The sequence below is a fragment of the Cynocephalus volans genome, chromosome 5, assembly GCF_027409185.1.
Source record: "Cynocephalus volans isolate mCynVol1 chromosome 5, mCynVol1.pri, whole genome shotgun sequence".
Lineage (NCBI taxonomy): Eukaryota > Metazoa > Chordata > Mammalia > Dermoptera > Cynocephalidae > Cynocephalus > Cynocephalus volans.
In genome coordinates, this window is record NC_084464.1 from 113,485,260 (window position 1) to 113,503,316 (window position 18,057).

At 40.8% G+C, this 18,057-nt stretch overlaps 1 protein-coding gene and 1 long non-coding RNA gene across 4 annotated transcripts in view; one reads left to right on the plus strand and one right to left on the minus strand.

Moving 5' to 3' along the window:
- Window positions 1-18,057, minus strand: part of TRAF3IP2 (TRAF3 interacting protein 2) — a 39,026-nt gene that overhangs the window by 5,381 nt on the left and 15,588 nt on the right. For 2 of the 3 annotated variants that reach the window (XM_063098046.1, XM_063098045.1), the window contains exons 4-8: window positions 11,536-11,719; window positions 8,448-8,626; window positions 6,601-6,689; window positions 2,805-2,873; window positions 1,584-1,700 (exon numbers count right to left, since the gene is read on the minus strand). In XM_063098046.1, the coding sequence (XP_062954116.1) occupies window positions 1,584-1,700; window positions 2,805-2,873; window positions 6,601-6,689; window positions 8,448-8,626; window positions 11,536-11,719 (638 nt within the window). Of the gene's footprint in view, window positions 1-1,583; window positions 1,701-2,180; window positions 2,492-2,804; window positions 2,874-6,600; window positions 6,690-8,447; window positions 8,627-11,535; window positions 11,720-18,057 lie in introns of those variants that run through there. The other variant, XM_063098047.1, reaches the window with a different exon arrangement.
- Window positions 78-2,577, plus strand: LOC134378736 (uncharacterized). The gene is made up of 2 exons (XR_010023687.1): window positions 78-447; window positions 1,399-2,577. It is a non-coding gene; the product is annotated as an uncharacterized LOC134378736 (long non-coding RNA).

The following is an 18,057-nucleotide window of genomic DNA, read 5'->3' on the forward strand; positions in this document are numbered from 1 at the left end:
TAGAGACCTTCCCACACACCAGCTGTTGGCTCCTGGGATTGGCAGGTTCCTAGGGATGCAGACAGGACATTCAGTGCTCTGGGGTCATGCAGACATGCAGCAGACAGTCAAGAGATGGCAAAACCCAGAACCAGCCACAACCTTTTATGGCAGTTTACTTCCAGAAATGGTACCTTTTCTGCATCTTGCCTATGAGCTGTCAGACTGGATGATCCTGGAATAGGAGGGAGACTTATCTCCTGACTCCTTAGCCTTACTTTTTAACCTCACCACCTAGCCTCAGCTTTTGCCTTGAGTTGGTTGTGGGCTCAAATGAGTGGTGCACACTTGATGGAGGAGGAGACAGAGATCCTGCAGACCCAGATGGGGAACATCCACCCAGCCCGCCCTTTTTTTCTGCTCCTGACCCACAGGACGGATCTGGAATTTGCATCCACTTCCCCTGAGGTACAGCTGCGTGTCCTGAGACTGCCTGACTGCTTCCTGCCTTAAGCCGTTTGCTTATTCTATCTGGGCCACTTCTGCTTCCTGCCCCATCTTCTGTCTTAGTCATGGTCCTTTATGCCCATTCCAGGTGCCTTCCTGCCTTGTGGAATATGAGAGCTGAAAAGGAGCTTAGGAGTTCCAGTCCAGGGATTTTTCAAGCCTTTTTAAATCTCAGACTCCTTTGTAAACAAGCCTGAGAAATACAGACTAGCTCTGGTTGCGGTGGAAGGGGGAAGCGCAGAGCCACCCCCACTGCCAGCCCATATGAGCATTCATTAGGGACTCCACAGGACAGTTGGAAAGTCACAAGCCTAGTCCAGCATCTTAGTCAAGCAGAAAATGACTCCACAGCATCTCTATAATTGTGAAGAGCAGGAGGACTGCTAGCCCATAAAACAGCCACTTCCAAAGCTGGGTGATATTTTTGGCCAGAATGTTCCATCAGATGCTGAGCAAGTCTAATTTCCTATAAATCCCCCCACTGGTTTTAATTTGACTAGGCCCCACAGTTCAGGTGTGGCAGTGGAATATCCCCAGCCATCATGAGCTAAGAACAGTCCTTTCCCGTGATCAAGCTATGATCCTGGATATTTGCAAGATACTTCACAAACATTATTTTATTTAATCCTCACAACAACACTGTAAGGATTAGTGACCTATTTTATGAATAGGAAGACTGAGGCACAAAGAGAGTTAAACAGTTGGGCCATGGTCACACAGCCTGTACACGAAGAAGCCAAATGTGAACCAGGCCCATCAAATGGGACAGCATGTGTCCTTTTCACTATGCCACCCTGCCTCTCTGAATAGGCAGGGGACAGAATGTGGTACAGGTGCAGGAGCCCATCCTCCTCACAGCCCTGCCTCCTTCCCTCTGAGAGCTTTACATTCATTGGTAAACTATCACCTTAGGGATTGCAGATTGCTGATAGGAACACTGAAGAGGTGTGGTGACTTGCACAGATGGAGCCTGGACCAACATTCCCTCTGCTGACACGGGAGGCCTGGGGTTCTTCACCCAGCATCATGCCACCTTGGCTGGACAGAGCAGCCAACCCTGAGGGGCGGTGAGGTGCTGTGGTCCCCTTACCACTCACCATTCGATGAATGTACTTAGTATGTAGACCATGCTCGTCCTCATCCAGCTGCGACTCAGCACCGTCCACATCCTGTTTGTATTTGGGGCTGATTGCTACGATTATCATCACTGTCTTCTGTTAATGAGAGGGAGAAAAGCATGTTTATGGAAGTATAAAGTGTGGTCCATTTGGTGAAGGCAGGCTGGAACCCCGCCAGCAGGACTGTCAGCGTTCTCTGTCATACTGGAGGATGGAGGGCCAGGCTCATTCTCTGTGTAAAGTGAATGGCACTGGCCCCCACGCAGGCAGACTCTTGTTTCTGCTTCTCCCCTCTGTCTCCCTGTCCAGCTGCCCTCAAACACGCAGAACAAATGGCTTAGAGAAGAGCTCTCCTACATAGACGTGCTTTTGCCCACCATTTTCCACAACAGTCAAAAATAAATGTCTAATGAGAGCCTGATCACTAAGTGAGTCTGTATCGTGGCAAAAAGGCACTGCAATACCAGCTATGAAAAACACCCTCCCTCCCGCAGCTGGCTCTGAGCTGTCAGTTACCACACTCTCCACTGCCCTGCTTTCTGTGTGCGCATATTAGCACAGTCAGAAGGAACAGACCTTTCAGCACAAAGCAAACATCAGGCTGCAGACAAAAGGAAAAGCCGCAAAACTCCAGCCTGCTGATACTCCTGGCCCCCACTGGCTTCCTCCAAAAGAAGCGGCCGATACAGCCACGCTGGCAGCAATCAATTTCTATCTTGTTAAAGCACAAAGTGTCCCAGTGGCTGGTATAGATTCTGTCAGCAGAAAACAAATCACGGGGCTGCAAGTGGGCGCCTGGGGGTGGTGTGCTGCACAGCCTGTGAGGCCACCCGCCTGGGAAACCTCTTCAGCCCAATCCTACAAAACACTTGGGGTGGCCTCAGATTAAATTGAATTGTGCCATTCGCTCCCAACTCCGTCTTCCTTTCCTCCTTTCCTATTCTGGTCAAAAAATTGCTCTGATTGTTATCAACCACCTGTGTCTGGTTTGACTGTTATTTCCTGCCTGTGCATATCCAGGAGAGCAACCCCATCCTTCCTTTCCAAGTCTTTGCATGGCTTCCAACAAGGGAGGCTTTGTTGGGACTTTCTCAGCTTCAGACTTAGGTGCATATGCCAGTGCTTCTTTCATGAAATAACTTCACAAGCTAATTGTCTTTCTCACCAGGAAACAATCTCAGAATTTTGGAATGTACTTACATCCCTAAGGTAGCGCTCCATCCATTTAATGATATCAATGCCTCGGATTCTATCCTCAAATATGTCAATCTACAAGAAAAAGATGTGGGAGGTGGCTTTTAATGAGAAGCTTTCTCTAGATGCAGAGCACAAGAAAACACAAGAGACTATATACATTTAAGTCCCAAAAAGTTACTAATGCTTTGTACAAGGAGGAGCATATAAATGTAAAAATCAAAACACAGTTTTCTTAAAATATTTCCTGTTTCAACATTAATAGGCATTTAAGTATTTAATATCCATAATTAGGACATAGTGGTACACATCAAAATGTATCTGTGGCTACACAATAATTATGTTTTTAAAAATCTGAGGGACACAGTATGCCACTAAATTGGATGTAAGCCAGCAATACACATACATTATATATATCTGTAATTTGAAAATTTGAAAGGCAAACATACTTCTGGAACATTTTAATGGATATATGGTGTGCAAATACTGAGATACAATTGTGGTGCTTTACTTGCATTAGTCACATCATTATTATGGTATTATGTCCAGTTTCGATATATACATTTCAAAAGGATTGTATGAAACTTGGAGCAGATCCAAGGAACGGTCACAAAAACAATTATTGAGATGGTAGGGAAAAGGTTTATGATGAAAATTAAGAACTCTTGGTCCTTGAAGAGACTGATATTTAATATCAGTCTTCAGGTCTTCAGAGGGGTATTCAAAGAGGAGAAAAATCAGTTATTTTCTACTTTATGGAAGACTAAATAAGGTCTTTCTTGGGTTCAGGCTCGTACTTTAGCCAGAATAATGTATGTATGTATGTATGTGTGTGTGTGAATGTACAGGGTACTCTTGATTGGAAGAGGGATTATATCCTGGAATGTGTGACTCAGGGAGAGTGTCCCCGGGGAGGGGTTATTTGATTCAGCCACACTGCTCCCAGATTAACTGTCCTGAATGTCACACCACTGTTTAAGACCATCAAGTCAAGTTCCAGCCATGCAGCAAGCTTTCTGTGCTATCTGTGATCTAGACTTACCTCCCTTTCCCCCTCATACCCTGTCTACTTTACTCCCCACACTGGTGTCCTCTGCACCCTAAAAGCATAATACAAGCCCCTCTGCTCTGTAAATCCTTCCCACACACTGACCTCCTCTCACTTCACCTAACTCTTCCTCATTGTGACCACTAATGGTACTTGGCAATAAACACATTATTATAACATTCTTTCATTTACTAAATGTTTCATTTATGTCTGCCTTGTCTCCTCAACCTGATTCTAAGCTCCCTATGGAAAGAGATCATGCCTTGTTTACACTGAACTATCAAATACAAAGGGTATATAATACAAGTTCAGGTATGTTTTTTTAACTGATGAAACAAAAAAATGGAATGGCTTTACTTTTGGTTGGATGACTTCTGTTTTAAAATGTGTGATGGCCAATGACCTCATGAGGTAATCCTGAGAAAGCTCTTGCAGCTCTCTGTGACTATATCAGTAAGCCATTTCTATCATACGGAGAGAAGCAGTATGATGTCAGGGTTGGGAAGAGATGACATCTCAGGTTCTACTCTTGGCTCTGCCACTTTCCACTTTCAGAACTTGGGAAATGTTACTGAAACTCTGTAAGACATATTATCTTCATTTGTGATATGCGGTTAATAAACTTTCCTTTCTAAGGTGGTTGTGAGGATTAAAATGAGTTAACATGGGAAAGGCATATCATAATGCCAGGCATAAAGCAAACGATAACTATTAATTACTATTGTTATCTCAGCACCTAACTTAGTCCCTGCTACTGAGGTGGACGTTCTGAGAGGCACAAGGTGCTAGATATCTTCCATTTGTCTCTGCAGATCTCTACCAAAATCCACAGCTCTTGTCATGACAACTTCTCCACACAGGCAGTATTTGGGCTGAATCGTGTTTCCCCAAATTCATATGTTAAAACCCAACCCCCAGTACATCAGCATGTGACTACATTTGGAGATAAGGCCTTTAAAAGAGGTAATTAAGGTAAAATGAGGTCATGTGGGTGGGCCTTCCTCCAATAGGACTGGGGTCCATAGAAGAGATTTGGACACAGACATGTGCACACATGTGAGGACAGAGGGGGAAGACAGCCATCTTTGAGCCAAGTAGAGAGGCCTCAGGATGCAACCAACCCTGCTGAAACCTTGACTTTGGACTTCCAGCCTCCAGAACTGTGAGAAGATAAGTTTCTGTTGTTTAAGACACCTAGTCTGTGGTACCTTGTGGCAGTCTGAGCAAACTAATAGAGCGCCCTTTTCAGGTTCCAGGAAGCATTCCTCCCTTGCCTCTTTAGACCTCGGGGCAGTAAAAACTCCCTGCTTTTGCTAGTGCCAGGATATTGCACTATTCCCAATAAAACTAGAGTCCCTAAAACCTACCTAGCTTTGCAATACTTCCTTTATTATTCTCTCCCTAGATTACCCACTAAGTGTTTTATTCTACTACAGGATCTTGATGTATCAATAGTAACTTAGCTGTCTAGGATCGGGTTCTGTGATTCTACCCCAAGGCTTCATAGTGATGAGGATTAAAGGCAAGTCTAAACTCTGCCTAAGTAGCCCCTGATTGTTAAGGTCAAAGAACCCTGGGCTCTTCTCCTGGAGCAATCAGTATGCTTATTTGGAAATGATGAAAAGTAAGATCTTTTGTGAAATGTTGGACTTATGTTTTGTAATTTGATTTTATGTCATGGTTGCCATGGTACTTTCTCATTCCGGAAATGAGAATGTGAAATGTTGGTCTGTATATAGTGACAAAGTTGGGTTTTTTTTTTTTTAACTTTAAATTGTACTTTTTAAAAAAATTTCAGATACTCCTGTTTAAAAAAAAAGACAACTTCAAATAAAAACTCCTGTTAAACAATGCTAAATAACCTTTAAAACTGATATTTAGTTACTAAATATTTTTCTTTATCCTTCAACACTCCTATTCATAGGCATTTCCCTTAATTCTTCACCACTCTCTAGAATTCACTGTCACTAAATACCTAGAGGAGGCCTCTGGAAAGGAAAAAAAGTGATCTCAGTGTTTGAGGAAAGCCAGTCTTGTGGTATTTTATTTAACTGAAAGAAAAACTTAAATGGCTTTAAGTTTTAATGCTTTAATGTTTCAGGGGCTTCCGGGGGACAGGGGGAGTGTGTGTTTCCTAAGATTTCTTGGGCCAGAATCACAGGAGACCTGCAGGAGTGGGTTAGGTCTGCCTCTCCCAGAACTAGACTAGACCAGCTGAAAACTCGGCCATGAATTCCCTGTCCAGAGGGTTGCTGCTGCATCAGGTGTGAAATGGCAGTGTGCAGTGGGGGACTCAGGCGGCAGGGGTTCTACTTCAAACCTCACAGCCCGGTGCAGAACAGTAGGACCTTATTAAATAAGCAGGTGACTGTGGTGAAGCCTGCAGCTTCCTGCATCACAGGAGGCACAACCAAAGCAGGCACGATTGGTGAGAAAGTACAAAGGTGCAAAGTGCAGCAAGAGCCGGGCATTTCCTTCAGGCCAGGGGCCAGCTGCATATATGGTCGGAGTTAGCATTGTTCTTGCTGTTGGGGGTACTCAGGGTCACTCAAGAAGCATACGGAAAAAATACTGCAGGCTTTGGACAGTTTAAAATCTAGAGGATAATTACTTAAATTTATAAGTGTTTATAGTTCATAATCACATAAGTGAAATAATATCATTTAAAACATTGACAGCTATTTATACTTTTCTTTTGTTTTTCTTTTCCTTGTATTCATTTTGTTCTGTATTCTCTTTGGATAAAATACTTACTGCAGTTTGGAAGCCATTTACCAACAAAAAGTTGACGAATTTCACCACCTCCATGGCTGTGTCCATAGAATAAGTGATAAAGACTTTCCCTAAGAGAAATGTTCACATTTATTAGAAACTAGTCAAATTATTCTATTCTAAGCAACACTTCTAAATTGTATGCAATGCCTTTTGTCCTTCTAGAATAATAAGGGGAAACCTTGCTTATGCCTGTAGCAGTGTGGATAGGTGTCCTCAGGACACAGCTCTCTTGCCAAAGGGGGAGGGGATCTGTCCAAGGGAGTGCAGATGACTCAGGGTGAAGAGAAATCAGAGGGACAGAGGAGAGCACCTGCAGGCTGAGAGAAGCCTAAGAGATCTTCTGAAAAACCATATGAGGACTTAACAAAAAATTTACCACCCAGAATCTGTGGGTCCTTAAGATCAGACCATCACCTGGTTTCTTAGAGACACTTGGCACTGTGCCCAAGGAATACTCTCACAGCAGGCCAATAAGCTAAGATTTGGCTAAAGGGCCACACAGCAGTGTCCTCTTTTGATGTCAGGATACTCTGCTGCCTTGAGCTCTTGACTACAAGAGCAAGTGAGGGGGGAGGAGGAGGGGGAAATTGGTTCCTTGTCCCCTTCTTTCCCCCACCTACTCACTTTTGAAGAAAGCCTAGAAAATTGGAGTAGACTGAAGCACAACTCAGAAATGTTAGTAAAAACTTCAGCAGCTTGAAGGAGAGATACTGCCTCTGGGCAATCTATCACCACAGGCTCCCTCACTCATCACTAGGTCAGCTTAGAGCAGCAGACAGTACTGTTGAGATGAGCTTAACCCAGTCAGGATGAGAACCAGTGATTTTTCAGGCTAAAGTCTTAAGGAAATTATCTGGCTAGCACTTTAATGTGGGAGATGAATAATCTCTGTTGTGTTGGCTATATCCTATGCAGGGCAACATCCGTTCTCCAAAAATGCTCAAAATTGGAAGGTATTAATTTTAAGAAAATGTTCAGAAATAAACATTTTTGAATGGAAACAGCAATGAATCGTTGTTATATAAATCTTTCAGAGCTGTAAATGACTAAAGAGCGCAGATCCCCCAAGAGGAATTAGGAAATGCAAAGGGCTTCATCTCATGTTTGGCTTAAAGAGGTTCCCAGATTTGGAAAGTGTTTATTAAGTTACCTGAGCTTCTCTGTAGCAAGCACAGCAGATAATAATTTCACAAATGGTGGCTGTTTTCTTACGATTTCTGGAATTTACTGTCCTGACTGACCTTAATATGAGAGCATTTTGGTGATATTTCAGCATTTCTGATTCTGGCAGCAAAGTGTGGAAAAAGAATCACCACCTGACACTTAGCTGAATGTTTCTTTAAATAAAAGGCTTAGTTTGCATTCGGTTGTGAAGCAGTTTGGAGAATGTGAGACTGTTATTTTCCATAGATGATTGTTCATTCCTTCAGGAAATGTCTTCATTCTTGATGGCTGCTGTTAATTTATGGTGAGATGCTAGGTCCCTGTCCAGTACCACATGGACATCCAATCAATTTACCCAGGGGCAAGTCCACTCAAGAGCATCATTTTGAAGAGAGAAAAAGCATTGGGGTTATTTGTTGTTGGAGTATATGTTTAAGAAAATCTAGTGGTAAGCAGTTTGTGATCATTTACTGGTAGTGTCAGAATCACTAAAAGCATTCATACAAAATGCTGATTACTTTTTAAGCAGAAAGCAAAAATGTAAATTTTATTTCACTTTGTATGTGAGGTATATCTGAGATTCTGGATGACTGACCATCAAGTACTCTCAAAGTACAAGACCTGACAAGAAGAAGGAGAAAACAACATTGCAAACAACTTACGCAATTCTTCTGGCAAATTGCTTGTTTTCAGAGTTCCTCTGGCTGGAGGGTTACTAGGGGGTCTAGGCACAGCAGCTGGGGATGGAGCCTGGTGACCCTGTGGTCTAAACTCTGAAGGACACTCCAAGGACTCCTCAGGAGCTCCAGCTCTATTAGGTGGCTGGTGATACATCTGGTCCCTAGAAAGGAATACTTTTGCAGTAAATTTTCATTTTTTACAAAGGCACACCTTGAGGGACAGAAATTCTTTAAGAATCTCTCTTCTGCCTCCATTTCTTATCTGAGACAAAAGGAAAAGGGGGGAGCTCTATGGAGTTCTGTCAATAAGCAATTCAGTTGGCTGCCATATGTAAAGGCCCAGGCTGGGGATACAAAGAGGGAAGCAGGATTTGATTTCTCTATTTAAGGACTGTCTAATTGGGAAAATAAGTCTCATGCACAGGGTAGACAAGTTCACCAACAAAACAAAGTAGTATGATGAATGACATAGAAGGTTGATGTTATAGGCATTCAGATAAAAAGATATAACTTTCAGCTCATGATAGATAGAAAACAGTTATTTAGCAAAAGGTTAAAAAGGCCATGTAGTTTTAAAACTATTTATGTTGTTGGTATACGAATGAAAATCTGATATTGAAGACCCCTTAAAGAAGTTTCTACCACATTGTTATATGGCATCTTTGCTATTATTTTGGTTGCCAGTATTCCCATGAACATTCTGCTAAGATGAATAATCAGGTGCACTCATGTGAGATTTGGATGGCAGAAGGAAATGGAGATCATGTTTCTGCCACTTCTGTGGTTTCTGTTGGTAAGCACAGTCATGAGGTGCTGAGTTTTCCTCAGGAAGCATCCCAGTGTTCTGTTACCAGCTTCACGAGAGTCAAGAGCCAGGCATGGGCATCCATTTCTTGCCAGTGCAGATGTAGCAGGCATAGAATGGATCCAACATTTGCAGTGGTTGCAGCAGTATTGACTTTCTGATTTTCCACCTTCCTGACTGTGCCAGAGGAGGTAGCTTCTTTGGTGGTCCTGTTCTGTAGTGTGGCTCTGGGATCAGTCCCAGAAGCCCAGCCTAAGGCTTGCTCCTCCAACCTCCAATAATTTAGTAAGCACCCAGTTCCCTTTATTAAATCTCCTTCTGCTTAAAATAGTTAGAGTTGTTCCCGATTTCTGTAACTAAATCCTAACCAGTAGGGGGACTAAAACTATATCTGTAATGTTTTACTTCTTTAAAAAAATTCTGACTCAAATGTGTCAACATGTTAACATTTTAAAAATCTCGGTAGTAGAAACATGGATAGTTTTTTTTTTTTTTTTTTTTGGTGTGTTTGAAATTGTTTCATAATATAAATTTTTTAAAAAATGGTTTGACTATAATATCTATATGTAGATGCCCAGTTTTTATAGGTTGTTATTTTATACCTAAAAGAGTAAAAAGAAAATCTGAAAGTCTTATTTAATAGGATTTAAAATAAAATTACACAGAATCTCAACTATATTATATTCCTTAAATATAAATGTTTAAGGAGGTTTTTATTGTATATTTTTCTTAATACAAAGAAAATAATTTCCTATAAAATATGCTTTCATTTAATGGGGATCCAGTTCCACACTCTTTTGCATTAAATCTTTTTATACCCAAAGTTGTTTAGTTGTTATAAAAGATGGTTACTAATTTGATAAAGAAATGTTAAGGCCTTTAATATTCAAAAACTTTCATATAAAAACAATATCATGGAGTTTAGTGACAGAATAACCTTTCGGTATTAGGGTTCTCTTTCAAATTATCAGTAAGAGGAGAGTTAGATTCTTTACCTGAACTTCTTTTTCATTATCCTAAAATGATAAAATAAATCAAGGAGACTACACCATGCCTAAATTGATGCTACAAAACCAATTACTTTGTACGATCTTTGTAACTCTTCTGTAAATCTAAACTTATTTCAAAATAAAAGTTAATTTTAAAAATCACTGTTGTCTTCCCTATTCAACACCAAACTTATTTCATAAAAATGCTTAAATTTTGCTTTCTTGGAATTTTAGGTATTTCTTCTGTAAAAGTGCTTATCCTAATGTAAAAACACATTTTACTTAATTCCATTATTTAAACTCCATGTATTTTTGTTTTAGAAAAATAAGCAATCTGTCTGGAAAGAAAATATTAGGGCTTATAAGCTTTTGAGTAAAGGGGAAAGTAGGCATATCTTTTCTGCCATTGTTAATAAAGTGGGCTTTTTTTCTTTCAATAAAATTTCTAAGCTAATTACCAATTTCTGTATTTCTGAAAAATCCACTTTAATAGAAAGTGGATCTTCTGTTATCTCATTCTGTTCTCTAAAAACAATAAAGTTTTACTTTGAGTGGTATACAAAAGTTGTGCTTGAGCAAGAGCAAATATTACATCTACTTTCCAATTCTATCACAAATTAGGAAGCCCCATTTACATGTGTTTTTTCTGTATATTTTAGATTCATAAATTAATAGGAAAGGAAAACGAAGAAGAATCAAAAGAGAAAAATGATTTAAGGGTTACACAACTGAAGTCATGAAAAACTAGAATTATTTTTCTGGAAGAAGCACAGGAGAGACCTAATAATGGTGTTTAACATGTATGAATGTTTTTATTACAAAAGGAAATAACAGGATATTTTAAATTTCTATTGAGAATTAATGTAATTTAAAATTCTAATGTAAGAAATAAGTCCAAACAGGAATAGAAACTAGGGATATAAGAAACTTGCTAACAGTGGAAGTCAGTCATAATAAAAATAAAAATCTATTTCGTGGGCTAAAGTTTAGGTGATCTAAAAGTAAAAGAAGGGGCTGTGACTTAGAGTATGTCTTAAGAGTCTTTAAGAGAATTTTGACTAGTCACTGGTGGCTTTATAGGTCTGGTAAAGAGATCCTTGTCAACTAGCTTCTGTTTCCTCCCGACTGAAAAGTCTATACTGTTCATTCCACTGTGTGACTTAGTCACTAACCTGGGTAGCAAACCTACAGAGGAAATTTTGATATGTCTTGGTTGCATTGGCATAATTCTTTTTCATGTTAAAAGTGTCTGAAGTTTGGCCTTGTCAGCTGATACCTTGGAAGTCCTGGAAAGGAGTCTCTTTGTGCAGGCCTCTCTTCTTGGTCCCAGGGACTGGGATAATTCAGAATGACCTTCTGCACAGGGTGGAGGCCTCTCGCACTGGCTCCAGGTAGGGGCTGTCCAGATAGAGCTGGCTGGATCACTTGCTGGTAGGCTGCTCGAGGGTAGTCATGGCCATCTGTAAGTGAAGACAACAAAAAGAACAGAGAAGATCAATTCTAGCTCCTTCGTGAGAAAGGAGAGGTAAGCTCAGTGCAAATTTTTGTCTTCATACCAACTGAAGGTGCCAATATCAGTTACCACCTCCATGATGTTTGCCATATTTCTCTACTGTTACTTGATAGTTTTCATGAAATTGATTCACTTAAAAGGAAAATCTGTGAAACCATGTGTTTGGTATTCTTATTGGAAAGCTCAAATAACTTTTCAAAAAACTCTACACAGGCTCCCATTTTAATAAGATACTTAGGATAATTCAACCATGAAGAACCTCTCTCGTACCACCATTCCTGCTATAATTCTCCAAGTGTCTAGAACCCAAGGCTAGAAGAAATTATCCCTATGACATAGAATCACAACTTTCTCCTTTCCTCTCTCCAAGTGGACACACACAGACACACACACACATATCACACGGACACACACCTCACTCCCTCTTTTTTTTTTACTTGTCTGGCTTGTACAGTTATCTGAACCCTTGACCTTGATGTTACAATACCATGCTCTACCCACCTGAGCTAACAGCCAGCTAACAGCTTTTTTAAAAAATTTTTTCCTGTCCACTCCCTCTTTAGAAGTAAATGAATGAAAACTTGGCTTATCCCTCTGGGAAGCAGCCAACCAGTTGGCAACACCTTCTGACTTTCTTGGTCCTCTCCTGCTATACACACTTGGGACCAGGGCAGTTTGAAGAGGGCAGGGCTTGGGAGCATAGCCAGTGTTGCCGGTAATTTACATGAATGAGTAACCTGGAAGAAAGTTGGTCCCAGGAGCAGCAAGGTCCCAACGGAAGAAGGGCAGGCACCCTGCCTGATCGGGTGAGAGAACAGAGTGGAAGGCCAGAGGAGAGATGCACGGAATCCACTAAGGGTGACAGAGGAGAGATCTAAGAATTGCCCAGACCCAAAGGAGGTAAAGTGTTGGGAAATTAGAGGTACAAGGAGACTGGAGAGAACCAAGCAGGTAGCCCTGCAAACTGAACCACAAGCACCTCCTGGTGATCCAAGCACTGCCACTTCCGCCCAAATAAGAAGTAGGATGATTCAAGAGGCATAACTAGTTAGGAAGGAACCCGGGTTTTCAAAAAAATAGTTATTGGTCTTAATTATTTTTCTGATTATAAAAGTAATAATCAAGTTTGCCTGTTGTGTAGGTAGGATACGTGCAGGATGTACAGTGGAAAAATACTGCCGAGTAAGAAAGAAAGTAACAATTTGGAACTAGAATGGGGATGGTGCGTATGTGGCTAAGAATCTTATTTTTAGTTTGGTAAGCAGTCAGGAGCCACCAAAATTTTCAAGGGAACATTCAGGGGAATTATGGCCTCACGCATAGCACAGAAGACAAATACTCCAAATGTGCTTGTTCACTATTGTGGCCGCCTCCAGGTTCCTACTCTCTGGACTCAGGAAACGTGGTTGGGTGACCCTGGCAATGTGCCCAAGCCAGTCTCTCAAGCCTGGTCAGATTCCCTGGAGTCAATCTATTGTCTGCCTTGACCCATGACACCAGCTGGGTCCTTCCTGTCATGCTTCCTTTGGCAAAAGTGACCATGCCCCTCCAACCCAGGTTGTCTCCTGGCCCTGACCCCATGACCCTTGCATTGCTATTGCTTAGGCCTAGTCATGACAAATAGTTGGGGTTTAAGGAAGGGGAGGAGGAGAAAAGGATCTGCCTGGGCCTATCCCAGCACCTGGCTGATGAAGGAGACCCGGAGTTGGAGGACAGCTCTAAGAATGGGAAGATAGGACCACAGAGACCCCTATGGTCTAGGACAAGGTGTACCACATAGGCTTTTGCCTTCTATATTTCAGGGGATGCAGATCACCAGGGCAGGTCACTACTGCTTCTCCTTTTCCCCAGCTAGAAAAGGACACTGCCATTGGGTTAACAGGCAGGGGCCAGCCCAGGTTTTAGATGAGCCTTGTGTGAGTGGACCATTTATAAACCCAGCTATAGATCCAATCCTCCAGAGATCTCCCATTGCACTTAAAATCCACTCTGCATGATCAGTCCCTGCCCTTCTTGATCTTGTTCCCACTGCACTCTCGCTGGCTCACCAAACCCCAGCTTCATCTGGAGCACCCCAAACTTATCCCTACATCTGGGACCCTAACTTTGCCATTCTCTCTGCCCAGAATGTTTTTGCCCTAGATCTTCACACTTCTTGTCATTCAGACCTCAGCCCAAATATCACCTGTTCAAAGAGGCCCTCCCCTTCCCCCGGTTACTTTACCCATCCCCTGTTTTATTTTCTTCATAGCTCTTATCATGGGTTTGTGTATGTAAGCATGACTCTTACTTGTCAACTTGCCTGCCTTCCCAACTAGAATGTGAGCTCTGTGGAAGAATGGACTGTGCCTGCCTGCCACCATGTCTCCAAACATAGTACTGGCACGTAGGGGATGCTCAATGCATGAATGAAGGAAAACAGAATAGGTACAAAGCCACCTTCAACACACACAGAAAGAAAAGCTCTTGAGGACTGCACAATCTGCTTGCTAGGTCTTGGGTCTCCCGGACTGTCAACTTCTCATCTGCTGTCCATTTTGGAGTTCTTTTTTTTTTTTTTTTTTTTATCAGTGTCTCCCTCCAGAATTAGGAAGGAGAAAGACAAGGTAAAATAGGAGAAACCTTGCCCATGGCCTTGAAAGCTTTTACAAGTGAGGGGCTGAAAGTAACTCAAGTGAAGTTTTTAATGTTGGGAGACATTTTGCTTTCCATACCCATTAATGAGTGTCTAATAATGTTTTATTTGCTTTAAAAGGACTTCCAAGCTCTAATCACAGAGTTTATTTCTTTTTCAGAAAGAGGATGCTAGTGCTGTTAATAAGAAAAAAGGCTTTGAATCAAGGTCATATGATTTCTAACAGATTATTTCCCGCACAACATGTTTTTGTCTCATAGCAACAAATCATATTAAAATCACTAAGGGGTGTGGGCTAAGTGTTTGATTAGCTGTAACTTTCATTTCTGAAATGGCCACCTGTGGTAAAAAGTTACACCGGTTTATGTGAGGAAATGAAAATGATCCACCTCATCGATTTTTAAAATTAGGGTACTGATATGCTGTCCTTTTATTGTTTAAAACAAAGAAACATTGAATATCAGAGGGTCAATCAAACATAAGATCTCCCTTTTGTAAGTGGAATTTGACTGATTTTGTCTGGACTTTGACTAGTTGTGTGGAAAAGTTGCTAAATAAAATCTATCAGGTAAATGAATATCTGCTCAAGTTTTAGTCATTCTGGTCCATTATTATGACCAAGGCTCACTAGTTTAGTTGAGTACTATATATATAATAATGGCTAACATTTATTGATCACTTGCTACATACCAAGTGCTATTCTAGGTTCCTTATTCAGGATTATAGAGTTTTCTGTCTTCCTTAGGAAGTTTAACTCCTAATAAAATCCAAATTCCTCACCACAGCTCTTGCATCCTTGATCTTCTGGCATATCATTCTCTTTCTGCTTACCCCGTTCTGGCCCTGCTCGCTTGCTTTTGGTACCTTAACAACATCAAACTCCTTATTTCTTTGACCTTCTCATCCTTTAGGTTTCAGCTCAAATGTGTCCTCAAAGAAACATTCTCTGGCCACCCTATCTATTAATGTTTGTTCCAACACCCAGTTATTTCCTTTACTGCACTTATAGTTTGTCATTTTGTTTGCTGATTTCTACTTCTTATCTGTCTTCCCAGTAGACGGTGAACCCCATGATGACAAGGACCACATGAGTTGTATTCACCACTGTACACCCAGCGCCTAGCAGATGACCTGGCAAATATTCGTTGAATAAATTGATAAATGAATGGATAGGTTCTGTTTCCAAATTCCATTGACCTCCCTGCTTTCCTTCCCTCCCAGACAATTAAAGGTGGCCTTTCCAAGGCTTGAGATCATAAATACTACTCATGATTCAGGATCACTCCTTTCCTCAGGAAGTAGAGAACAGATTTCTTTTTATTCAGTCAACAAATATTTATTGAACCTGTATGGCTAGGCTCTTGGTGAATAAAGATAAATAGGATACAGTTCCCTTGAGCAGCTCAAAATAAATGGAGAAAGAGAGAAAATCCATGTGTCTGTGGGTGTCTGTTTTTAAACACAAACCCACACTAGTCAGTGTGTGAGAAGGGGAGGTATATGAGCCAGCAGCCATCTGAAGAATCATTGCTCAAAAATAGCTCCCCCACGACTTGTCCCCAATGCCTAAAATTCCATCAAGAGTTTATTCTGTAGGAGGTGGAAGGTGGGTGATGTGATAGACAAATGATTTGTTAGCATGGTAACTTCTCAGTTCTGAGGCAGTATTAATCACCAAACAAAAAATGATAATCTTGCACAATCATAAACTGTGTGTTATTTGTCAGTCCTATGATCCTCTTGGCCTTGGGTACACATGGTTTTCATGTTGCTGAGCTTTTTTACCACTTGGAATTTGTAGACCAAATCCTAAGTGAGTTTTTCCATTTATCAGTCAAAACATTCAACATTCTTCTTCCTTATTAAGAATGGTATTAAAAGAGTTTATGAGAGAGAAAATAAAATCTGATTTTCATGTTGTCAAAAAAATCATGATATAATGCAATCAGTTTAGCCAGGAAACAAAATGGCCAACATAAACTGTTACAGGAACTCCTGAACTCCTGCAGCTGTAAGCAGCTGGGGTTCCTGAAAGGCAACTCCTTTCTTTATCATTTCTTCCATCTGTTTTATTTTTGCCTTACTTTTATTATGGATGCGTTCTAGCATACAGATAATCACTTCTTTTTTGATCCATAGAAGCAATTGTAGGCATGTACCCACAGTTTTGTTCAGTCTCCTCGGTAGAGACAGCAAGAATTTTATAGTAAAGTGAGGGCTCTCTAGACTTAATTCCTTCTGTTTTTACAATATAGTTGCATCATGGGTTTTATTTGATTGCACATCCATGATCTCCATTCTGGTGACCTTCAGTGGAAGGATTCTGAGGCAGTAGGAGGCTGACTTCTCCACTAGGTGGGTTAGGAGAAAACAGGCTTATTCCATTACTCTCATTTTCACCTGCTTTGAAAACCGTTTTTTGGTTTTGTTTTGTTTTGTTTTGTTTTACATGAAAGGGATGACTAGTAACCATTTTTGCTTTAACTTGCAAAAAGCAAAGATATACCATTTGCATGATGATCATTATTTATTTATGTATTCATTAATGGGTAAGGAAGTAATGCTCTTCTAAAGCTGAGTAGAACCACGTAGCCATGGTTTCCAACTGCACTAACATCCCTTAGGTGAACAGCTCTTTTGAAGTGGTTGTGTTGGCAATTAAGTGCAGTTATAGCCCTGAAATGAAACCAAGCATTTGTACACCTGCCCTGAATGCTTAAAATCTGTGCCAGTGAGAGGGAAACGGAAGTTGAGGGGTACTCTGCAGGGCTGGGCTGCAGGATCCATTTAAATAATAACTATAATAACTAAGAGTTGCTAGTACTGTGTTGAGGGCTTACTACCAGGCAGCTGCTTTCCTGGTGCCTTTAATACATTATCTCATTTAATCCTCAGAGCAGCCTTATGGGAGTCATTGCTGCTGGATACCTCATAAATATTCTAGGGTTGCAAGTGCCCTGCAGAAAATACACAAGCACTGGGCAACCCTGACCCTCCTTCCTGTGATGAGAGTCAGGGCCAAGATACATGCAGGGTAAATTAGGGAGAGCTCAACTCTTACACACCCTCGCTCCCTCTTACTTTTCTATTTTCAACTTTTGCTTATATTTAATTATAAAAGAAATACCCATTTGCTGTAAAAAAAAATATATTAACAAAAGCATATAAAGTTAGAAGGAAAATATCTCTGTCTCCTCTTTAATCCCTGCTCTGTCCCCCCATGATCGCCATTAACGTTTCTAGACTTTTAATGTATATATAAACATATACAGTTTAGTTTTTAAAATAAACATGTATGAGGTCACTACTGCATTTTGCTTTCCAACTTACTCTTTTTTATGTCAGAATGTGTATTTTATTCTGTGCAACAGGGGCCTATTTGTTCATTGTATAAATAAATCACAAGTAACTTATCTGGTCCCTTATTGATAAGTAATCTAGTTGTTTTCATTTTTACTCTAATACAACAATGCTTTAATAAACATCCCGGTTCATGTACTTTTATATGCTTTTTAAATGTTTCTACAGGATAGATTCCTACAAGTAAGACTGCCAGGCCAAATAGGAAGCACATGTAAGCTTTTCCTAAATAATGAAATTGCCTTCTGGAAGATAGCACCAATTTATACTCTTCCCAAGAGTGTATGAAT